The 25,513-nt window shown below is 41.2% G+C and overlaps 1 protein-coding gene and 1 long non-coding RNA gene across 3 annotated transcripts in view; one reads left to right on the forward strand and one right to left on the reverse strand.

The window, feature by feature from the left end:
* Positions 1-4,657: 4,657 nt before the first annotated feature.
* Positions 4,658-8,104, reverse strand: LOC118233268. The gene is made up of 3 exons (XR_004766504.1): positions 7,993-8,104; positions 5,943-5,995; positions 4,658-5,838 (listed from the first exon to the last, which is right to left on the reverse strand). It is a non-coding gene; the product is annotated as an uncharacterized LOC118233268 (long non-coding RNA).
* ctnnal1 (catenin (cadherin-associated protein), alpha-like 1) overlaps positions 7,344-25,513 on the forward strand; it is a 73,526-nt gene continuing 55,356 nt past the window's right edge. The window contains exon 1 of one of the 2 annotated variants that reach the window (XM_035428777.1): positions 7,344-7,426. Coding sequence is in view for 1 of the 2 variants with exons in the window: in XM_035428775.1 (XP_035284666.1) it covers positions 8,031-8,126 (96 nt within the window). In the remaining variant the exon portion in view is untranslated. Of the gene's footprint in view, positions 7,427-7,652; positions 8,127-25,513 lie in introns of those variants that run through there. The other variant, XM_035428775.1, reaches the window with a different exon arrangement.

Below are 25,513 nucleotides of genomic sequence, written 5' to 3' on the forward strand. Positions count from 1 at the left end.
GACATGTATTGATGTCTGAAATTGAGCAGGCTCGTTGAATAGTCTGCAGTTTAGACAAGATGTAGGCTCCTTGCAATCAGCAGGGCATACTGGCTGTCTGGTCCTGAGCCACTGGGGACTTTTGCAAAGCTGGCACTGCATGCATTGTTCTTAATGGACGAATGGACATGGAAACTGATGTTTTGCATGTAATATAATTGTAGGCGAGATTGTTTAATCATGTCTGGATATGGACTATCTTTACAAGCAAAAAGATAAAGCTAGTCCATATCCAAAAAGGCAAAAAGAGATATTCTACCTAATCTTGCATAAGACACAAAGATATTCTCTCATGTATCAATAAAACTAAGAACATCATTTTTTGAACAAAGCATAAATCCTTTCTGGATGAAAGATATTAGCTGAAGAGGCTTGCCAAGCAAAATACTAATGTAATACTAATTGCTCCATTGTATACAAAGCAAAATGTGGTCAAAGAGGTAAAGTTGACTGGTAACAGATCAGAAATGCATCCTGCAAATGAGCGATGTAGCCAATTATCCTTACCTGCAAAGCCCAAAAGATTAAACAGATGTGCATCCTTTCCCCACCAACATACTGTAGATTGCTGAATGTCTTAATGTCTTCTGCCAGCTGACCTACACTGACCTGATATTAACGATGCAACCGCAATCTCAGTGCCTAGTACAGAATAATACTATGCTAGCCTCGGGAAGAAATGGCAGTGAGAAGATTTCATGATTCAAAATAAAATTTCTTTAATGAAAAAATAAATAATACAATGCATATAGTAAATCTGAAAAGTTTATTCATTTATTTCAGAATCTGGGAAACACAAAATAACTGAGAAAATCTTAATAAATGTTTCCAGCCATTTCATTCTCACTGAAACTTAAGTGCTTAACTTGAGCACTACTGTAGCAATGCCTCTGTGGGTTTCCCCCCAGTATTTTACACAGATAAGAGTTGGAGCATTTGCTGTTGCTGCTAAGGTTGATGAAGGGCCAATATGGAAAAAGAAGGCAGCACAGAGATAGCTGTACCGTTACAGAATGTTCTGCAAAGTTGCCCAGGCATCTTGCTTAATATTTGTCTTTCTTAACCCACAACCATTTTTATATTGACAACTCCAGTACAAACCTGCAAATCAATGAAATTCACTAGACTCATAAAATGATAATTTTTGTGCAAGATCAAGTTCATTTAAAAAATAATAATTTTTACCTGTGAATTAACTTCAGCAAATATAATAACTATCAATACATGTTATATATTACTTTACATACAGAAATCAAAAACAGTTGAAACAGAAGTTTAAACTTTAAATGCAACACCTTTTTATCACCATACAGCAAGAGCACCACAAGCATCCAGTCCAGCTTGACAAATGATAATATCCAGTATATCCAGAAGGCTGGTTTCAATAAAACCTGGAAATGGTAGCCTGGCATGTTGAATAAACAGTAGCAAATAACCTCAATGACTCAAAGCAAACAGTGAGGTTTGTTGGTTTTCAACTATAGCAATAACCCATGGTAGATCTACAGCAACCCTCAGTGTTGACATAGGAAAGTAACCACAGTCAATGCCAGTCACTCTCAGAAACCGCAACACTGTTTACTTTGCGTTAGTCCCATCTGACATGCCCAGTGTCTTGTATTCACATGTCATTCAAAACTCTTAAAAACATTGTTTAGAAACAGCAAGTAGTAATGTGTGTGCACCACCAGGGTTATTATAGTTTTTTTTGTTTGCATTTCAATTAATTTTTTCCCTTTTTTCCCCTCTATGTTGGTTTTTACCTTGGAGAGCCATTTCTATTTATTTTCTATTTTATATTATTTAGTTTTAGTTTAAGTTTCAGGAATGCTTGTTTAAATGTAAGTATGGTTCTATTAAAGTGCTGTAAGAGTCAAGCTTACCTTAACAGAAAGAGTGAAAACATCAACAGCAGATGGACCCATTAGACACTGAAATTCACAGTTTCAGTTTCTTGGACAATTTATGAATGTTTTTCATGATACAAATAAACAACCAATTAAACATTGCAGTTGCTGGAGGACAAAGATTCAAAGCATATCATTTATTTAAGTAAATAATTCATATTCAAGTCCCAGGGAGTAATTTAAATATGTTAAAACAATAATTGAACTCACTCATATTACTGTATATATTTCATATTGAATATGCAAATAAAACCGTCTGTTTGATTCTTGTTCCTGAGAGGCAAATTTCTGCGGCTCCCTCACCACTTTCAGTCTGAGGCTCTGAGGCATTAAATCGCAGGTCTGGGTGAGTCATTAGTGGACATGACTGCAAGACTACCAATTTTCAGTGAGAAATGTTCCTCTACTCCAATAGGCAGTGAATTCACTCTGTATGACCGGTAATATATGAACGTGTTGCTGACTTCAGGGGAGTGCACTGGAGGGGTATTACCTTTCAGTCGGGAAGGGCGAACCATGGTGATTACAGACAATTCCAATTTTAGGAGAAAATTTCAATTACTGGTTCCAAATGTGGGAGAACAACAGGTATACGGAGGGCATAATGAAAATAATAATGAAAACAATAAAATGATTTTTATGAGTTTTGGTTTGTTCTCACTCCTTTTCTTCTTTCACTAGTTGGGATTCTGTTTAGGTTTCTCAATTGACTACTAGGCTATACATATGGGCTCTTTGGAATGTGCAGGTATCTGAGGAAGGTGTCAGGTGACATTGAAATGTCCCTGTTCTCCGCGGATTCATTCGTTCAGTTATGTGTGCTCCAACTTCATCTTTTCTCAGAATCAATCCACTTTGGAAGTCTTTCTTGGATTCCTTTCTCTCAAGATGTATTGCCCGTTATTTCATGAAAAACTATCATTGGCAATGGAATTGTTTAAAACATCAAATTATATTTAATTGAGATACTAATGAAAAAGGCTGTTCAGAGTGATTAGCAAAGCTTTATTTCCTGCATCAGCTTTATTTATGTCTTCTATGTGATGCTTATTTTGTTTTTGTTGAAAATGAAATTCGAAATTGTGCCAAATAACCTTTGTTACCACCATTGTAGTCATCATAATCATCATCATCAAGATAATTTGTCTTCATCAGCCATCATGAAATTCAGGCAATTGCATCTTCATCATTGCTGTCACCTTAATCTTCATCACCTCCCCCATTAACATTGGTAGAATTAGCACTACACTCATAAAGATTTTTTTAAAATAATACATTTCACACATTTTTCATTATTTAGGAAAGAGGTTCAGACTCAGAACTACAGAACTCATTAATCCAGGGCATGAACTATTGGTGAAAATGAGAATGTGTGAAAATGAGTCTGGGGCTGTTTTACATCTGTTACATCTGAGGTCCACCAGATGTTAGATCCTCTGGGTGCATTTGTAATTATATTTTACTTATGAAGTCACTGAAGAACTTTAAATTAAATCAGTGCATGGCAGGTGCAGGGAGTGAGCCATAAGTCATCTGTAAGCACCATATTAAATTGCTCCGCTGCAGATCCCTGGGTAGACATGGACAGACCATTCAAATTAGAAATACAATTATCCAGCCTAGATACTGTACCTGTGATTCCAGATTCAGCGCATTGATGGGACTGTTGGGTGGTAACAGGCAATTAGGGTATTTGCATTCATACCATCTTGGCTGTAGAAACCTCACAAAGTTAAGAGTTTATAATGTTATAAATATGGAATAGCTATTAAAAGAGCCAAAGCAATTGTTAAACAAATCTATCAGACATTTTAAGCCCTTTCTGTACCAATCATTAAAGGATATAAGGGATCTAAGTATGATTTTCAGCAACTGGGGAGAGCAGAATGACTGAAAGTGAAAATTTCCTAAATTGAGCCCATATTTTAGTGAACGTTTTGCAGCAGGAATATTACAGGTTCTGGGAACTAAGAGAGGCAATGATCCACATACGAGTCTAGATAGAGGATGAGCAGCGTCATCCGTGAAGGTCCTGCATCCTATAAATGAAAGCGTGTCCAATATGAAATACAGCAAATGCTGGTTGACCGGGACATCATGATGCTTTTTTTTATTACAATGTAGTCAGTTTTAAACACCTGCTGGAATGCTTGGCTAAATAATCTCTCAAAGAGAACATCAAGAAACTCCTGTGCATCCCAAAACATATCTGTAAAACTACTGGAGTAGATATGGAAGATATCTCGCATCTCTCTACACAAACAGCAGGCAAACTGAATGTCTTTTTACCATGAATACTAAAAAAAAAAAATCTGAATAATGTGAATTCCATGTGTTAGGCACTAACCGGGTCTCTGAAGAAAGCAGCTGTCTGCTAATTAGAAATTCACATAATTATCACCTCCGCTCTGGGGACGTGATATTCTTTAAAGTCCCTCGTCCCACTACTGAATTTGGTAAGATAGGTTTCAGATATTTTGCACCTTATAGTTGGAACACAATCTGCAAAAGAATTTTAAACTTGACAAATTAATTTCAATTGTGGACTTTAAACATGACTGTCACCGAAGTATGCTCCTACTTTTAACCTCTTCTGTACTTTTAATTATTGTTACACTCTGTCTCATTCCCCATTTGATGTTTGTGCATTTTGTTAGGTGTAAGTCTTGTTGTGTTTCATGTCAGGTCCCCCTTGCAAAAGAGATTTCAATCTCAATGGGGTTTTCCTGGTTAAATAAAAATAAAATAAAAATTACATATGGACAGATATTTCCCTTTCTATGTGTACGCAGAAATAATAATCAACAGTATTATGCAGTTTGGGAGACAAAAGGTTAAAAGAATTTAGGTAGCACATTCTTCTAAAATGAATTATGTGCCCCAGAAGATAGAGGTAGACATAAACTTGTTAAACCCAGTTTGACCTGGTCCATGAGGATAGAGAAATTGTTATGTTGTTATCTGGACTCCAATCTTAATCGTTTTGATTTATTTGATGAGTAATGTCCCGCTCTGGCCCGAATCGAAAAGGCTGAACAGAAAACATTTTCAATGCCATTCAATGGACAAGAGCAATGGACCGACAACCATTTTACATCACTACCCAGAGTGCATTGTGATGGTATTAACAATGGTGACCTGTGAGCCAAAAGGATTTTTACTCATTTTAAAATAACTAAAATCTTTTATGTGGTTTTTATGGCATATTTATATTATTGAAGGCATTTACACCATATGAATGCCTAAGTCTTAACAGGCGGGGTTCCCTTTAACATGTGCCCCAGGACACATACAGTGCCCTCCAAAAGTATATTAGAGTGAAATGTATCATTTTTGGCATTTTGATTAGACATCAAAAGATGAATATGAGGCAAAAGTACAGACAACCAGCTTTCATATCATGGTATTTACCTGCCATGTGTATATGTTTTACCATTTTACTGAAACAGCTGTTTATGTGTTGAGTTCCCCCATTTTCAACTGTACAAACGTAAGTTCACAGATTATCTAAGTCTACGACAAATTAACATCGTGAATCATTTGGTGTTGTTTTTGGAAATGCCTTTCCTGGCCTTCGGTGCCGCCGCTTTCAATTGATCTTTATTTCGGAGGGTTTCTGTCTTCACTCTCCTCTTCAGCAAGTGAAATGCATGCTTGATTGGATTTAAAACAGGTGACTGACTTAGCCCAAAACTTTCCACTTTTTCCCATTGATGAATGCTCTGGTTGAGTAGGCAGTGTTCGGGATCATTGTCTTGCTGCTGGATGAAGTGCAGGCCACTGAGGTAGGAGGAATTTCTTTGCACACATCGAGGAAAAATCTGTCTGTACACTTCCAAATTCATCCTACTGCTGCCATCCTCCATTGCATCATCGATAAAGACGAGTGAGCCTGTTCCAGATGCAGAGGATTAATCAAATGTTGACATATTCAAATATTAAATGTGTGAAACCAATAGGTTTATGATTGCAAACCCAGGTTTAAAATAAGGTAACGTGGCCAATGGAATCCAGGTCTTCTCCATCACCAGTGGCCATCTGGTCAGGACCTAGTGGTTCAAGAGAGACAGACCGTACCTGTATTTCAGCTGTTTCTGATACACAGCATGTTTCCTTAGGCAGAGATATATTAAACATTATTGTGAGCAAACTTGTCCTAAGTTAACTAATTTTAATACTGATTTTTAAATTATTCAAAAATGTTGGCCTTAAAATAAATTAAATCTGTGGGTGATAGCAACTCATTTCACAGCAAACCAGAAGTCTGGTCTTTAATTAGGCTATATGCACACTTTTGTAATCCTTACCTTCAAAGCTGGACAGTGCACAAGTGAACAGAAATGTTGACCTAGATCACACTGAGATGGACAGGCGATGAGTATTTAATGTAAATCCACTTTAGACAACTTCACGTTTTGGGTCACAGACACATCATTTCTGCAACTCAGCAACTCATTTTCATATCATTTCTATGTGCATATCACACTGCACCAGAGCCTCTTTAATGTGTAATGCATTAAATCAAGCTCTCAGTATAAACCCAGCCTGACACCCTTGGTCTAGTACCAGGTCACATCTGATCTTAGGAATACTAAGTGGATGTCTGTTCTGTGGTTCTTCAGAATAAAGTGAAGTAGACAAAATGTTCAAATCAGTCCTTTTCGTTTCAAGTTATTATTATTATTATTATTATTTACATAACTAGACTTCATTGGGATGGAACATTTTCAGATGTGCTTGGTACCACAACTGAAAACCAGTGACGTACTGGGCACCATTAAATGTGTTTTTTAGCAAATTGTAGACAAGTATATAGGAAAAGTTAACAGGAACATAATTGATCTCTTCACGCAAAGAGGTTTTCTATCAACATTTAAATCACGTTCGTATTTATGAAAGCAAATCTGAGCAGTATAAATCAGATATACATGAATCCAGGTTTTCACTTTTCATTTCACAGCAATGTATGAAGAACACAGCAATTTTAAAAAGTGTTACGGTTTCACTCCTTGCAGCAATGAACAAATGTATTTAGTTGCACTAAATCTACGTTTAGTGTAGGCTATTTTATGACGTGTTGTGCTTTCGTCATAGGAACTCAGCATCCATAATATACGTTTGTGTTTTGCAGAGGTAAATGGGTATAAGTCCTTCACATAATCATTTTTAGGCTTCTGGAAACTGAAATCAAACTGACATTTCAGTACCCAGCATTGGCATCCTGTGAACGCTCCGAACAGATAACCTCTTATTCATCGCCATGTGACACTGCTAATTCCGAGTCAATACGTGATTTCAATCAACCAACCAATCAATAAATCAGTCAAAATTTTATTTACATAGCGCATTTCACAAACAATTGTCACAAACAATTGGTTTGCAAAATTTTGGGGAAAAAAATAAATGTTAAACTCATCCTACAGCTATAGCTACATAATGTAATGCCTATGTCAAAAACTTGATTTTACAGCGAAATCTGGGTAAGTTTTCAGATAAATTATCTGCACGCGAAAACGACATAAAAACTTATATTTGTGCTCGAAATAATATCAATAAAGGCGTATCGTAGGACAGTCATGCGTAATTCCTGTATTGTGTAAATTATCAAGATGAATTACTGTGGTATTGATAAGAATCATCAAAGTATAATGAATATCAATGTGCAACTGTGCATATGAACAGACCAGCTCTGCGGAAAACTATTGAATAGCAGTATGTCGTCACCGGGCTCTGAATGTGTTCCTAGCAGGGCAAAGTCAGTCACCGCTCGGCGACTCCCGGTTAGTGTTTCGAGTCTTGCTGCAGTAGAAGGCACAGCGCAGTTTTCGTTCAACTAGCTTGCTGTAGTTGGCTGAACTGTAAGAGCATTACCGGAGGGACGTAGCCAGGGAAACTCAACAGAATACGGTTGGATTACAAGCGTGCGACACTTTGGAGGGAATCGCCTGAAAACAAAAAATCAACAGAAGTATCTGTAATAATCAGTAACGGTAACAACATCGTTCCCGTTCATACTACAAATAAGGACGCTATCAGACACGCTCACCTGTACGTCGCACCAGTGATTAAAAGAAACCGGCGGGAATGGCTTCGTCTCCTTGCGGCAATAGTAACTTTGATTCCGGACTGGAAATCAAAACTCGGTCGGTAGAACAGACCCTCATCCCACTGGTTTCCCAGGTGAGTTTAACCTACTGTAACGTTAACGAACTGGCGAACACCAACTGGCTATATCAAACCAAGTGAGACTGCGTTTATAGGGTTACTTAGCTATAAGTAACCCTATAGCTAGGAACAAGCTAGCCTACTGAGCTTGGTTTTAACTGTGCGCTGCTTAAGCAGTCTTTCCTCCCTTTTCAAAATAGCTTTCCAGTTAACTATCTTGAGCATATAGCAAATTTCGCAAATACCCCTGCACACTTCAGTTGTGGTGAAACTTAACGTTCGCAATAGTTAGCCATATCATTTGAAAGTAGTTAGATGGCGTTAATGTAGGCTATAACGTCAACTTACATGTAGTAAGAACTAGATCGCTACCCAACTGTCTTTCAACCTAACATTAAGTACATGCACCTCACATTATCTAGAAGATCACCTACATTTGCCCACTTTGTGGTTCATTTGGGTTCATCAAGGCCGCTGGGTAGTTTAAAATCGGACAATATGCATTGATGACGGACCGTAGTTCTGCGAGAATGGACACTGGCCGAAATGTGTTGGTGCTAACGCTAGTGCTAACTAACACCCTAAAAAGGGCATACAATTGGTTATGGAAAACGTAGTTGGGGAAGTGGCTACAACTCTGGCAGACTTTTAAGCCTTTCGATCCTCGTGCATGTTTTTGTTAAAAATCATACGTTTAATGATTTCTTGCTGGGATATCACTTGTTTTTTTGGCTGAGGCCCAACGTGGGTCAAACTCCACGAAATAACTTGTTTGAAAGAAATGCCACAAACCCCGCATTGTTCCTGCAGCACACGGCCTTCCAATTGAAAGTTCAACATTGTTTACCATGTGATCTCTGCATAGTTTAATTGTTTCGATTATGTCCTGTTTAGATGGTAATGCAAGAGTCATTTTCCAAACCTAAATTACATTTTCTATTTTCAACCTGACGTTTTAGGTATTTTCCTCATCACTCCTGTGTCAGATAAATTTCAAGCAAACAATACACACTACTAAGAACTAATTTATGCATCATAGCCACAGTCTTCGGTTGTTTTATTGCGACCAAGTTTCAGTTAGTCGTGAAGGCTACTACTGATATAATTTCCATTTCGAAAAAGTTAAATTTGACAGTGTTCTTGTCCTTGACAGTTGGTTCGGGTCTTTCTAATTGAACAAATTTCAACGTTCATTTATCAGTAACTGTGTGGGAGCTGTGTATACTACCGCGAATCACAGCAGACATACCTACATTTCAGTCTGAATATTTCTATTGAATATAGCCTAACGGGTGTACGTATACTTAAAAGAATGCAGCTTGTAACCCGTGCTGTTTGATTTATTACACTGTTGATAATTCTATTAAATAACTTTCTTTGGTTCAGAGCTTCAAAAATGTTTCCAGAAGTATTTTTTATAGCACAGACTGAGGTTTGATGCGTATATAATTTAATTGGGTAATATTGGAGATATGCTTATCATTCAGTTGTTTGAAGTCTCAAGTAGCACATACATTTGTGATGGTTTCTTCGGGGCAAAGAAGATGGGGGATTCTCAGTAAGAAAGAGGATAGCACTCAGGATTAAGGATTGTTCCTCATGGTCTCTGAGACAGTAAACCACATGACTATGAAACCTTCAAAGCTGTCTAATTATAAATCTTTGTCAGAACCATGATACATAACTAGTTTGCTACAGGTTCCTAAAGAAGGCCTTTTTCCTTAGTTTCATTAAAATGTGTTTATGGTCATTACAGAATGCTAATGAAAATGAATGGAATTAGACTTTCCAGTTTGTAAATGACCTTGATCTTATCTTTCAATGGAAGTAATTAATTTAGTGTGTAACATATTCATTCAGTTTAATAGTGTTTTAGAATGCAGCAACTTGGTAGGACTTTTACATAAGACCTGAGGCTGTAGTCTTGTGTGTGTCCTGTGTTTAAAGACCGTTTCTCTTAATTCTAATCTGTTGTTCTCAGTGTTATCACAACTTCATGATGAACTGCAGGGATTTTTAAGTCATGCAATTCTGTAATCCAGTACAGAAAATAGTCATTTCCCTGCATAACCATTTTTCATCTCCTGAAGACCCCACAAAGTAGCTTTGCCCATCTGTTGTAAAAACTCCATCTACTCTGGGCCTCTGAGAGTTCTTCTAAGTTGAGCTAATGACAACAATGACTGATAAGAATCCATGTTATTATAAGGATTCCCAGTAGCTTTTACTGGCTGTGAGAAGCAAAGAAAAAAAATGTTGCCGCACTGGGAAGAATGTAACTCTGTTTATGTGCTGCTGTGTGCTGTGAGTAGATTGAGCTTGACTAAATTGTCCTCAGGATGCAGCGAAGGAGCCATTCACAGTTCATTTGTTTATCTTCTGCCCCAGTATCGGTAAAGACGAAGGCTTTGCGCGAGCCTGCCCTCGGGGGCAACCTACGAGCAAGAGCGGCACGTGTTTCCCTGAAAGAGGCAGCTGTGAACTTATTCTCGGCTCAAAGCTCAGCTGCGAAATGACAAGATTCGCTTATCACGACTGAGCTCCCCTTTGTTTCTGCATCCTCTTCAGTCTGCTGGCAAGTCCTTCACGCCGCACCTCTCAGCGAATGACTGGTGTTTTTGGAATCGATGATGCTACGTAGCATGAGGGTGAAAAGGTTGAAGATGTGTCACCAATTTAGTGCTGTTTAGTGGCCAGTGTTGTTGTGGTCTTGTCCTATTGGGCATTTGTGGTGCCAGGAAAAGGTTACCGTACCCAAAGCGGCTGATCACCCTGGGAAAGATTAACAATCCTGGGACGTGGATTAGTAGTAATCACTTCAAGCGTAAGTTTTCATTGTCCATTGTATTCAGTGGGGTTGTGAGACATTGGAGATGGCATGGACATTTCCCAGATCATTTAATTGACTAGGCCAGTTTGAAAACTTTCAATTTATTATTTGACAAGCCAATTTGGGTTTCTGCATCTTCATATTTTCCACGGCTGTGCCTTGCATCCTGTTCCTTATTGCCTGTCGCATTCACCTCGTTCCGTATTGTGTTTAGATGCTGTACAGAGCTGAATGGTGTCAGAGCAAGCCTTGACCCAAAGCTAACTGAGCAGTATTCAGAAGTGATTCTGTGTCATTTATGGGCCTGCTGTTTTGTCATGTCAAGCATATTGAAATCCGCAACACAAGGTTGTGTATTTTGAAGATGTTGTTCAAGCAGATGCATGTAAAAGCTTTTTTAAATAAAAGCTACTTGCTACATTGCATTTATTTGGCACACACTTTTATCCAAAGCGACATACAATAAGTGCATACCAAACTACAAAACACAGGTCCGATGAGGTACAGTACTCATTATATAACAGTTATTCATAGCCATGAACACATTAAGCCCAGTTCACACAGTAAGCATAGGCTAGGTTAGATAGTAATGTTAAGTCAAACTAGGAGGCAAGACCGTGAGCTGCAACATCAAAATAACAATACAAGTGCAATACAAGTGTTGGATGGAGGTACATGTGTCACATGGAAGTGCTGCAGGAACACTGCTACAGTAACACTTCTAACCAAATTACAGATCTAACCAAGTTAAGTAGGGCCAATAAATGGTACATATAAAAAAGATCCCACTGTACCCATTTCTCACACAAACGTTTGTGGAAAAGTACTTGAAGCCTGTGTCTAAACAGGCAAAATTAATAGTTGTAATGTTCATATGCAATAGCCTGCTTGATGGCTAAACTCCCTCTCAACACTCCGAAGTGAAAGCCTACACACTTCAGAGTTCAGATACTGCACAGATTGTACACTTCCACCTTCACTCTGTGGCAGATAAGAGCTAGAAAAAATGGAATTAGCTTAAAAATGCTTGGCTGATCTGCTCTGCGGTGGTGTAGGTGCTGAAGTCACACACAGCTGAGGATCATTTGGGCCTCTTATCAGTTCTTCCTCCCATGTAATTAGCAGCACCACGCTTTGATGCAGGCAGGGGCAGCCTGCCTCAGCAGTTCTGTCAGTAGCTGCCCGAGAGTCTCACTCAGGACACGATGATAGTCGGACAGACTTTTTTTTTTTTTTCTTTTTTGTAGCCTAAAGGCCCCCCCCCCTCCAAAAATGTGTGTCCATAAATCAATGTGCTGCTGCCATATTTCATTTGCTGCACAACCACTGTCTGTTTTACAGATTGCGCTACAGATGTCCTAGAGAAGTCGAATGTTCGGGGAATTTGTCTCTCTTATAAACGCCTCCTAATCTTTGGAGCATCGACAGCGCGGACGGATTTGTGTCAGCCTTAAAGGGAGGCTGGTTCCATTCTCAGCTCTACGGAGCGACCACGGCGGCTCCAGGGGCACATCTGCATAAGCGAGCAGGAGGTCGTTCTTGCTGAGTGTATCTTAGGTTGTTATTGAGCAGCAGTTTTTAGAGCCCATACCATTAAAAGGCAATTGCTGAACAAAGCGCAGGGCTTAGATCTCTTCAGGCCACTGGAACTGTTGGGTATGACACAAGTGAATAATCAAGAGACGAGAGCGAGGCTATATTTGCGTTCACCGAAGTGCTGAGGGCTCACACCAGAAGGTATCTATTCAGAGTATGTGGGCAAAGACTTTCCTGCTGGATGATTTCTTCTTGGCAAACAGAAGGAAATTAGGAACAGCCAGACTCCACGGTAATGATTTGTGAGTCTGCCCTGAGGAACATCTCGACAATTTCCTAATTCTTCCGACTTTGCCTCGACAGTTGTGGCTTCCGAGCACGGTTTGTCTGCAAGTGGATGCTGAATTTGAAATAAGGCAAAGGGAATCATGTGTATGTATTAATATCGCAGAATCCATGGAAAGGTCTGCAGCAACTTTTGTAAGAGTACACACCAAACTTTGATCTGACAGTTTAATCTAAGTGGTTTTAAACTCCTGTGGCATTCTGGGATTGTTATTACATATTTGCGCTGGCTCTGTCCTTTTTCCGCAGGACTAAGCACAGCATTAAAAAAAAAAAGATTTGCTGCTATAATTGGGCTAAAATCCCTCTTCTGCCTCAGATTATTACAGCCGGTTTTCATGCTTGTTTGAGTTTGGTGCCCCTTTCACTTTTTAAAAGGAACTCTTTAAAGTCTTGAAAGAGAGTAGGACTAGATCTTTGTTTTTGTAAGTGGCTTTGGTAACACTATTTGGATATCACTGGCTGTAGCCGAGAGGGTAGAAATCAGCTAATGAAAACTTTACCTTTAAAAACTATACAATGTTACCTCACGAACATCAAGATGCATGTTCAGACATTACATTTCCTTGTAGTCCTGGTTTCTTCTCATTAATGTGATTATTACAGAAAGGTAATAGAATGAGCATAAATCTATATTAAAATTTCAGCTGGGCTGGCTAGTTATTTCAAATACAATGGCTTAATGCCGTTTCTTCGTTAAATTTGTAAGACTTTAGGAGAAGCAAAAGTAGCATGAGTCCTTTTCTTGAAAATGTACTGAATATATCGGCCTACTTTAGTCTCTTGTTAGTTGGCTACGATTTCACTAGGTAACACAGAAATGGCTAGCATCTGAACAGGAAACAACCATATATAATTTCACTACGAATTCCTCCAGACCAATAGAAATATTGCCTGTGTTAAGGCTCTATCTCATCCTCACTGGGGTGCCTTTAGTTTTAGGCAAAGTTATTTGTCCAGTGTAAATCTGGTGTGCCAGAAATGTGCAGATTTAACTGCAGTATGAGGTGGAATATAGTCCTGACAGAAAGATGTGATCGTCAATAAGACAGTTAAACTAGTCAGTAGTAGTCACACTGGACTGTGTTGGACCTCCACTGTGTAGCTGGTGCATGACTGCTTTCACTCCCTCTGACAATGCTGATGAAAGAATTATGATTTAGGCGGCTTCACCACAAACCACAAAGGATTACAAGACCAGACACTTTCCAGGAGAGTGGGACAAAATGGGTGTTGTGTGTGTGTGTGTGTGTGTGCACAAGCCCATGGGTGTGTGTGTGTGTGTGTCTTCTTCCATTGTATTAGCAGAGGTATAGAAGCCTCTGACTGTACTGTAGCTGATAAAATCTTCACAGTCTAGTTCAGCCTAACTATTTGGGGCTCCATGGCCTCATAATGGGGTCTCGCATAAAGCAAAACTTATGACGCACACAAGTAACAAAAGGGTCCAGTATGACAGGGTGTCTGCGGTACGCTGAAGCAAAACAATGCCTTTATTCAGGCTGGAGATGTAGTAAAGCTTCACCCGAGAGGGGACCAGGGAACCCCAACCCTTTTGGCTTCAGTCTTCATTGACTTCAGTCCTTCGGGTGCAGTCGGTTTTTATGAAGAAACGCTGGGACGGGGTTTTAGTGCTGTGCTCCCTGCATTGTACGGGTGGGCCATATAACGCTTTTATGTTGCCACCAGTACAGTTTCAACCACAAGGGGCCTTTTTCTGCAACTTGTGGAGATTGACCTTCAAAGAGTAACATAAATACATGCTATGCATGTACAGTATGTCTCTGTATTAGGCTGTATATAGCCTACCTTTACCTTTGAAATTATGTGCCCCAGTCTTTCCTCATTATGAAAAAAATACATTAATGTTATTCAAGCCAAGTACTTAATATGTCTAGAGAAGCTGGAAAACTAACATCAGTTTTTGAAACCAACTAGCAGATTCTTTTTGTTAATCATGTAATCATAATGACCATGTTTATAGCCATATTGACAAAAATACAGTGATATGTGAACATATTATAAAATAGCCTAGATTGTTCTGGTCCTGAATGCTGATTGGTCAATACAGCTTTCCAGCCGAGCTGTAACACAATATAGCAACAGCTATGACGGGGCACACCTGTTCACCTTTGTGTCGTGCCTGAAAACACCCTTTGACCGTGACAATATATTCACAATATAGCGCGGCGTCTTGCTTAGTGCTTCATTGTGTTCCGTCTCAAAACCTGATATTGTCCACCCCCTACTGCAGAAGACATTTTTGAGAATACGGTGCATTTGTGCATAAAAATCATGGTAACCACACATGAATGTGTTTATTTTTTCTTGTATGTATTTGGCAAGGTCTTTACTGTTTTTATGAGTCTTGCTAGTGTATCACATACACAAATGGGTAATTTTCACTGGATTAAAAAAATACAGCTTCCCAGAACAGGGTGGTCTTCCACTGTGTTCTCACTCTCACAATGTGACTCTCTTCTGCATGACTGCCCAGCTTGGCTTGTATTTTGTTGAGTCACTTGCCAATTTATACCCTACTTGGAACTTGGAATCTAGGAGCTTTGCATATCAGTAGACAGATGTGTAGTGAAACCACCCACAGACTAGCTCTGGTAGAGAAACACAACATGGCAATTGCAGTCGTTTAAAAAAATAGCAGGAGGGCTTTGGTTTGGGAAATAAACAGACCCTTGTGCCTGTCCCTCGAACCTGTGTTTGAAGGTTTCACGCTTAACAGCGTACCTACCACCCTGAAAGAAAATCACCTTAACATTTCTTTCAGTGGTCCTGTACGATTATTGTGTAATGAACTGTTATACTAATTGGAGGTTGAAAATGATTTAAAAGCATGAAAACAATGAATAAAGAGTGGAAATAGGCTATGGGACATACATGTGCTTGGAACATGTGGCTCTGGTTAACCAAAACTCATGTCAGCCTGTGCCTTTTTGAGAGCAGATACAAGTAGGCCTACCGGTTACAGATGCTGGTGTGCTGACCTTTCTCATGCTAATATACTGCAGGAAGGGCCCTTGTGGGCCAAATGGGAGAGGAGAAACTCCAGATGAAGTAAGTGGCTGGGATTCCCTGCTAGCCGGTGACTCGGCGACAGCAGCCACCATGGGAAGCGGTCACCTGAGGGGAGTGGCTGTCCTCTTACCAAAGACTACGGCTGCTATCAAGGTTGAGGTTAATTTTAAGATTGGATTAACCAATTTTGGCCCCCGATGCACCTGCGTGAAGGCATGGGGAACTGACCCTCGCACGACACTTCAAGAAGGCCGGTGGAGACGTGGCAGAATAGACCGAAGGAGACAGCGCGCTCTTGAATTTCACCCTCAGAATCAAGTGGCACCTTTGTCTCGTCCTGGGTCATGTTTGTTTCACACGCATACGGTATCGTCTCGGTTGGGAGGTGAGCTCCGTTTGCAAAACGGCATGTTCTCTCCCGTCGGCGTAGGAGTACGGGGAAATCCGGGACCGAACAGCCAATAAGCCGCCCGCCGACCAGAAACGCGGTTCTCTGGCGGCACAAGGGGGAGTATTATATGAGCTCTGAAACCCTGCCAGGGGCTGTGAGGTAATTTCTCTGTGCACATCGCCGGAGCGGGGGGTTACTGATACTTTCGCGATATGATTCAGAAAGCAATAACAAGAATGCGGAACACTCCCATACCCTCTGCCCGTCAGTGAATAATAGATTTTTGTTGTTTTGTCATGAATTGGTCTGCTCCCCTTGTAATCAGAGCACATACATTTTTCATTCAGGAAAAAGTTATTGCGATAAACGCCTTTACTGATTATGGAGGGGAGTGAAACGTATTGTTCCCAAAGCAGGTTTTTGTAAAGGGACCCTGTATTGATTGCACGTCTTTACATATTTGTGTAACCCTTTGGGTTGTTCTCTTTGGGACACCGTGAACTTTCTTTGGTCTGGAATGGAACATTAAATTCCTTGCGTGGATTATTAAAATTATGTTGCCCTGTTGTTCTCAATGTAGTTATGCCAAGACATTCTTGTTAAAATATGTAACGGCTGTTTAAAAGAAAGAAATGAATAAATCAGGCTATCTGAGCCACCTTCAATTTTAGCCTCTCCCCAGTGCGGGCTGATCAGATATCCTTTAACTACACCGTTGCTCAGCCTGAGGAATTTAAAGAGCTCCTGACGAATACCCCACTTAGAGTAATTACACACGCACCATCATTTTCCCTGCCCATAAAGAAACGAATAAAATGGCCAATTTGTCAGTTCCTTGCCCAGGACAACCACAAACAAATGTAGCTCAATCGCTGGCATGTGGCAGTCTGGCGTACTCCTCCTTAATGAGCTCATTCCTCTCCTGGTACTTTAATAATCCCCCCCACACACCACCCCCCCCCCCTTCGCACACAGCTGTCTGAGTCACAGAAAAATCCCCCCCCCACACTTTTGTGTTTAATTGCTTTCTTTGGAGGGCTTTGGCCCAGGAGCTTCTCAAAGGGCTTAACTGCATAACTGTACCGTGAGAGCCTTCGGACACCCACCCCCCTGCTCAAGCTACACGTTGAAAACTTGTCGAAAGGTTGAAAGCCACTGGAGAGGGTAGCCTTCTGGACATCCCATTGAACGGGATAAGCAAAAGGTAACTGCAGGTCATCCTTTGTGAGTGCTTAATTATCATTATTAAAAAATATTTGTTAAAATTTGTATACAACATAATTTTTTTTCAGTGAAACGAATTAACTGTAATTAAAGCAATTTAGCAAGAAGTGCTAAAATTTCTTAGCACAGAGGAAAAGAATTGGACATTTAGGTAGTTGCCCATGTCTGAGAGTGATGGTGGCGAAATGTCTTCTGCTACATTTTTTTGTTGTTGCAGTTTTTAAGTTTTCTTGGAAGAAGAAAGGGGGAGAAGTTGCAGTGCATAACCTTCATGTTAAATCACAATAGTGGATTTGTGTCATTTGTAAACTTCACCATCAATCTCTGATATTGTATTTTATCGATCTCTCCACTGTTAGAATATTTTTAAAAGCCTATTCTATATTTTATTTGCCACTTCCTGCATCTAAAACATTAATTTGGCTTCACTGCGCATCACCACGACATTTCCCTCAGATTCTTTCATTTTGTCAGGCGCTGATTGTACTTCAGTAGGTGGAGCGCATGCGATGAGAGGGTGTGTCGGCATAAATAAATAATCTTTTCATCATCAGAGTAATTGATGCCTTGCCTCAGCATTGCATTTGTCTTCTTTGATGGCTGGCCTGAAGAGGCTGGCGTGTGCTTTTGAAAATTGTATCAATAAAGAGGCTGATCACTCTGAGACAAAAAGGACAACTTTCACAGACTTTAACATAGTCTAACTTGCTAGACTTTTAAAAAATAGTTTGACACCTGCACAATTAGGCAAGGAGCTGGAGACTTGTGCAAATCATTTCAAAATTTAAGTTTATTGATTGACTGATAGCTGATCAGATTACTGGTTTGCTTGCTTATCAGGGTATTTAAACAAGGTTAAGGTATCTACATCTGCTAGCTATAGCTACTATCTAAACACTATCAGAGGTGGAGAATCCAGGTTCAGAAAGTCATCCCCAGTATTTTGTTCAAATCACCTGGATTTTCTAATTAGCATAATTCTTCAGCCAGGAGGTAGAACTTGTGAAATCAGCTGACTGGGTTCATGGGTGGAAGAAACACATGGCAGGACTTTTACTTTCTGACCCCTGGACTTTCCGTCTCTGAACAGTAGTCTGACCAACTAGCTATTGATCGAGCTACTAGCCAGCCGCTTAATGCTTTTCACCCATTACCTACTTGTTGAAATAGCTGCTGTCCTTGTCCCATTGGGTGTGGGTTTCACTTCCCTTTGATTCTTCCACTGGATAAGCTAATTTGTAAAAAGGTAAAGTGTAAAGCCCTAAAACACTGCATTGAAATGATAGGGACCAAACATTCCATACTTTACATCCCATTCTTCTTTAAAGTCGCCAGACATGCTGGTTGCATTAGATATGCCAACTGAGTTGTCGAATAAAGTATTGAATTTCTCGTTCTCGAGACTGGATGTTGTCGCTAGGGTACACTGCTCCAGTATGGAAGGAAGATTACCATTGTAAAAGTTAGATATTTTTTGACCTATTTTATTGTTTCAATGATTTGCCATCAAAAATGGATTTTGAGGTGAAATGACTGAATTGTCAGTTCCCCTTTGTGTAGAGCCAACACGCAAAACTTCAGAGCCACTGCAAGGCTCATTTCTGCATGTGATCTGAAGCTGCTGGGACGGAGGCCAAATGGGTGCGGGCTGAGGTGCAGGCATGGGGAGGGTGGGTGTGAAGTTTCAGTACAGTGCAGTGTAACTTGCATCTATTAAAAAGCCTTCACTAACTGTGCACATGTGGCCCCGTTCCCAGTACCTGTGACCTTATCACTGCATACTGTGTAAAAGCCGACATGTGCTTGATTAGGCAACTTGGGTTTTTCTCATTATTCTCTCAGAGGCACGTTGTCTCCGGAAGCTACAGGCAGCAGACAGAAGGTGAAGGTAACTAGCCAGACAGCCCGCTGCTCATTTTCTTTAAACAGAGCTTTTAACTCCCGCACTCCCGCACCCAACTCCCACCCCAATTCACATTCCCACATACACACTTCATCGTGTATGTGAGGATGGTGCTCGTTCTCCAGAGTCGGCCAAGAAACAGCTGAGTTTTTTCACCCAGCTTGCTTGCCTTCTGGAGTGTTCTGGATTCCACTTGTGACAGGGCTGCTGCCTGTCAAGAGACATTGTGATCCTCAGAGCCTTTGCTACATTTAGATGCTGGTATTTCTGTTCAGCATGCTCAATGTTGATGACTGTTCTTTCTTCAATGCCTCTTCTGTTTTTTTTTTGGCATCCAAAAACCTTTCCCTTCCAGGGGGCAGAAGATGTTCAACCTAATCTATTTTTTCCTTGCTGGCAATCAATTGCCTTGACAACCCTGCAATGAACAGAGTAATCCAAGAGACGGGTCCTCTCAGATCAGAGTTGACAATGTGGAAATATGAAGGAGATAAACACTGAAGCATTCCTTAGGTATTAGTCAGCCAATGGGAGCATCTTTTCTTTGTTCTTTTTTCCCTTGTAGATCAGTTTAGTTGTGCTGCAGAAACCATTTTGTAGACTGCTTGAGGCAGCTGGATTTCAGTGAAATTACAATGCAAAGAACTGTGAGAGTATGTCAGAGTAATAGACTTGAAAGAAAAATTCCCTTCTCTTTCTTCACTTGAGTGAAGTTGTGTGCAAGGCCAGAAAAAAAGATAAATTTCAGTTTGCCGGGAGAAAGGGAACACTGCGTGATCTTTTGATGCTTGCAGCTTTGAAGGAAACCATTTCTCCTGCATGGTATTTTGATTTAAAAGCAGCGTCCTCGAGCAATCGGCTAGTTCCATCAATCGCGCAACACTCTCAAACAATCTCAGACAGAAGGCAGCCACTTCGCTACCTACAGAGTCAGATCACTCCGGAGGTAGAGTCCTAACAAGGAACCTCAAAAGGCTACGAATTTAGGGATGCACTTTGAAGGCAGGATGACATCACAGAAAATTAACGTGTTTGCTAGCAAGTTAGCTAGCTAATTTGCACAAAGCTCACCATGACGTAAAAAACATTACCCACATTATTCCAGTGTATTAAATAATTAAAATGTGTTTTTTAAATATACCTACGACAAATTATCGAGTACAGTGTATGCTCACCCTTGCAAAAGAGCTCCTCCACTCCCACCGCAACTGCTGCTTCGCTGTTCGCTTCAGCTGCCATTATTGTAACGGAAGTAAGAAGCCAGAGGTAACCGCAAAGATCTGTGGGATATCCTGCGTGACGAAGGATACATCGATACTGCCTTCACATTTATCCGAAATGAGGCACCTTAGAACGATGCGTGTTGTGACGATTTTGGTTTTCACGTGTCTACGAAGGACAAGTGTGCAAAATTGTGAAAACAGAGAAAATTCTGCCTTCTTAAGTTAGCTGCCTTCAGTTTCAGACGCTGCTTCAGTTTCGGTGGATCAGGGCAGTGCCAGAGACTCACCACTGTGGTGTGGAGAGTGCGCTAGTGGAGTGCAGCTTCGCATGGGAGCCCAGTTTGGTGCTGGTAGCGCGCGCGCGCGCGGTGTAAGCTACGTCTCGGCCGCGCTACTACAGCCTTAGCTGCCCGGGAGCCGTTTCCGCTTCCCAGGCGGCTGTGAGTGACTCGCCCTTGCGGGGCGGAAAGCGCGCTAAGCCCTGCCGCCTGGGCTGAGGGAAGCGCTCGGGCGCGACCCATACGCAGTCCCAGGGCACTGACTGAAGGAGACAGACCTGCCAGAGAAAGTACGGCGTGAGCTTCATCTCCAGCCCTCCTCAGGTTGCACTGCGACGTGGCTTTCGGCCATCTTCACGTCTGCCCGTGCTCCTTAGTTTTACGGGGGTAATTTAAAAAAGGATCCGATGTGCAGTTTGTCACCAGGTTACCGAACTGACCTTGCTGGGGCATGTTGCTTTATTTTCATTACTTTAAACTGTTTGTACTGTTTACAGTGACCGTCAAATTTAATGCTGTGTTAGCAACTGTCAAATGATATAAAAATGGGTCGCTTGAAGTTGTAGGACAGATCACTGTGCGGTTAGATTTGGGCTAATGTGACATTTTTATGTTTGTTTTGAAGCACCGCATCTGCACAGTGTACAAATCAAATGAAGTTTGGTAAGTAAAGACAGAAGTAAATTGGCTGCAGAATGATTCAGCCTGCTAAGTGACTGGTTTACAGTGAGACAGCGAGGCCCGTGGCCTGGTCTCGAATCCTAACAGTCTGTGGAGTCTGTGGCTGCCAGGCCTCCGGGGGTTGGTAATTTCCAGAAAAAAAAATCTATATTTGACTGGAGGTGAGGATCAATGTCCTATTTGGATAAAAAACACTCCAATAATATCATGCTTGTTGGTCAAACACTTTTGTATGTCTGGAACTTGTTGGGTAATGAAACTATTAATAGAGTCTGCAAAGTATTACAGGCTACATTTTAGATTTTGGATTTTGGGTTTAGTATCTAATAATGGCTGTGCTTAACAGGAATGTATAGGACATATTTAACCTTGTATGTAATATGCAATTGTGCTGAGCACTGTTAGCAGTTTTAATGCTTTGCTGTTTCTGTATCTGTCATAACAGGCGTCAGAGGTGCCCGTAGCATATGCATGCAAACATGGTGTCCTGTCTGTGTGTGCTAAAATGAAAGCAGACATTGCTATCCTCCTGGTCATTTGTACAAATATGTTCAGTGAGAAGCAAAGACAAGCTTCTCCATTCTCATCCTCCTTGACCTCTCTGGAGCTTTTGACCCTATGGACCACCACCTCCTGCCATTCCCTGATTACCTTGGGGATTTGCAGCACAGATCTCTGCTGGTTTGAAGCCCACCTCAATAGTTGCACCTTACGGGTTGCATAGGGGGTGGGTGCGGTTTTGAGACTTCTGAAGCTCTAAACTGGTGTCTTCCAGGGTTCAGTCATTGGACTGCTCCTCTTCTCCCTGTATGCCAAGTCTCTTGGTTCTGTCATCTTTTCCCATAGCCAGGCTACACTGATGACATGTGACTCACCCTCCCCCACCCCCCACCCCCCCAATGTATTAGTCTTCGCACGCATCTCCGCTTTCCTACAAGACATCTCAAGCTGTATGACAAACACTGCCTCAAGCATAACTTGGCTAAAAATAAGATGCTAAGTTCTCTCCCAGCTTGACCTTTCCTTTACCTTGAATGGCACCACAGCGTAACCTTTTTCATCTGCTAGGAATCTTGGAGTGGCAATGGACAACAAACTGTCCCTCTCTGGGAATATCATGCCAGTGTGTCCGGTGTACATGTTCTTCCTGTACATCTGGAGAATCCATCCCTTCCTCACCACCTTCGCAAACCAGCTCTTAGTTCAGGTGCTGATAATCTCCTGTCTGGACTGAACTGTGTCCTCGCTGGCCTCTGCAGCTCATCAAACGCTGCTGCTCATCTGATCTACAGCCTCCACAGGCTCAGCCATATCACTTCCCTTCTCATTTCCCTCCACTGGCTACCTATGTCAGCTCGCATCAAATTCAAAATCGCATCAAATCGGGCAGCTAAAGGGACAGCTCTGTTATGTCTTCGAAAGACCCGACATGCCAGCCAGACTCCTCAATGTTCTGCTACCTCTGACCACCTGGCCACTCCCTCCTGCATGCTTGTACTTCCAGGTTACATCTCCTGTCTGCTCTGAACCCCCTCATTCATTCAACAAAACTGAATTTTCATGTAAAGATCATAGCTAGTGCAAACAGGCCCATTGAAATGGAAAACTTACCATGTAAATCTAAGTCTGACGTGTGGAAATCTTTTGGATACCCTGTCGATTACGAAGATGGAAAAAGGGTTGCTGACTGAAAAAAACATTTTTGACCGTGAATTTGTTGACTGTGTAACAGTTTGATCATGAGTGATGGCAATGCGGCAATTTTATTTTATTGAGTGTTTCATTTCATAAAATGTTTTTTTTTTTTTTTTTTTTTTTTTTTAAAGCTCTGGATACTGGTTTGTTTAGAATGTGCTTTACTGTGATTGGGTCTGACTGCTGCTTGAAAGCATTGGTTGCGTTCAAGCAGAATTCTGCATTTTTTTTACACAGAAAAAAAGAACCAGAGTGCAGGGAAACAAATACACTGCGTTGTATAAACTCAGGCATTCCAAGGTCTTTCTTAAGATTACAATGGCCGATGACCCAGACTTGAACCACAACAAAGTAATTACCATTGTTTGTTTGAGCCAATCGTCTTTCGGCGTCTGACTTCCTACTTCTTAGCAAACTGTAACCTGGGCACCCTGTTTCTGTGGTTATCTAGTGGTTTGCATGTTGCAGCTTAGCCTCTGTAGTTCTGTTTGTAAAGTCTTCTGTAGACAATAGTCACTGACACGTCCACGCCTGCCTCCTGAAGAGTGTTTCTGATCTGTCGGACAAGTGTTTGGGGGTTTTTCTTCATTTTGTTGAGAACTCTTCAGTCGTCCACCAATAACAGATTCCAAAGGAAATCAGCAGCCTAGAATCAAGGTTAGATACTGAAAGCTCTCTTATACCTGCACTAAGGAAGAAATTGAACATACCTGACTAATTTGAAACCCCTGTGAACCCATTTGTCCCAAATTTTATGACGCCCTGAAATGAAATGGGGAGCAGCTATGTATAAACCATGCTGTAAATTCTACAAGTTGAAACCAAAAGGTATAAAAATAACCTTAAATAAAAGCTGAGAATATGCACGTTACCCATATGTGAATTGATTAAAAATCTAAAATTGTACAGAGCCTAATCAATAAAAAACATATCTCTGTTCCTAACCGTATGGAGCTCATTGTAGGTTATCTGTCTAGAGGTGCTTTCTTTGTTTGCAATATAAACCGTCATTTGTTATGTTAACATTGCACTTATTGATCGGAATTGTGCCTCCTTTAGGATTTTTACTGAGCCTAACGCTGATGTTCTCCATTACCGTTAGCCACTCCGCATAACGGCGGCCGCTAAGTGATTGCAGTGTAATATGATTTAATGTAGCGCTCCCCAGGGCAGTGCCGTGTGCTCGCCGGGCACGGCGTGCGGTGAGGGCGGCCCCTGCACTGCACACAGCAGCGCTCAGGGCTTCAGAAGCATCCCCGAGGGGGGAGGGCTCAGGACCCGCATCCGCTTTAATGCGACTCGTGTCTGTCCGGTTCCCAAGCCGGGAGGGAAGAAAGCTGCTGCTTTTCGGGGGACGCGTTCCTCTTTCTCCTCTTTCTTTCATTTTCGGTTTTGCTCACAAGGCATGAGCTGTGATGTTAATGTGCATTTTGAGTAGATCTGTGATGGGAATGAAAATCCCGAATATCGGACTCTGTTGGGACGGCATGTGTTCTCAAAAGTGGCATAATTGAATAGAATTGCAGCCACAGCAGTTGGAAATATCAAATGCATAATTTATTACATGCAGTAAAAGCAGAAAAAAAGTGAACGCAGTAAAAATAACAATTGTACAGCAGTTTATTTTCAAAAATAATAAATATGCTGAGAAAAAATTAGACTGCTATTCACTTGAAAGTGACATCACACGCGATGGCCTTAGCTTACTTTTTGCTTCACAAACAAGCAGTTTTTTCCCAAACATTGTATTAAAAACAAAAAGCAGTTTGTTTTTAATACCCAATCCACAGGCCGTTCAGCTTGTGATTGGGTACCCCCCAGAGCGAATGAGAAGTCGGCTTGCAGAAGGGCCTGCCTCTGCTGGGTGTGTTCTTATTCTGAGCGAAGTGTGACCACGCACCATTTGTCTTTCATTTATCCCCCTCAGCCATTTGTTGGTCGGTGCGAACCTCTGTCTCGCAAAGAATCAAAGGTTTAATGATGATGAGCCCAGCCGTGCTGCCGATCTGGATGACCAGATCAAGCAGTCTCCGTCATTAGTGCCATCCTGTGGGCTGCCAACACCTCATCCCCTCTGACGGATTGGCAGGCCGAAGGACGCGGGAGTTTTAATGGCTAATCGGTTCACTGAGCGAAAGTCGTTCACGGTTGGCCAGTGCTTTCAAGCCGCGCAAGATGAAAGGATGCGGAGTGCTAGAATCGGCTCTTTACTCAGGCCTTCCTGTTAATGTTATCACAACAATGTCAGCCCCACGCCCAACGG

Source organism: Anguilla anguilla, chromosome 8, assembly GCF_013347855.1.
Source record: "Anguilla anguilla isolate fAngAng1 chromosome 8, fAngAng1.pri, whole genome shotgun sequence".
Lineage (NCBI taxonomy): Eukaryota > Metazoa > Chordata > Actinopteri > Anguilliformes > Anguillidae > Anguilla > Anguilla anguilla.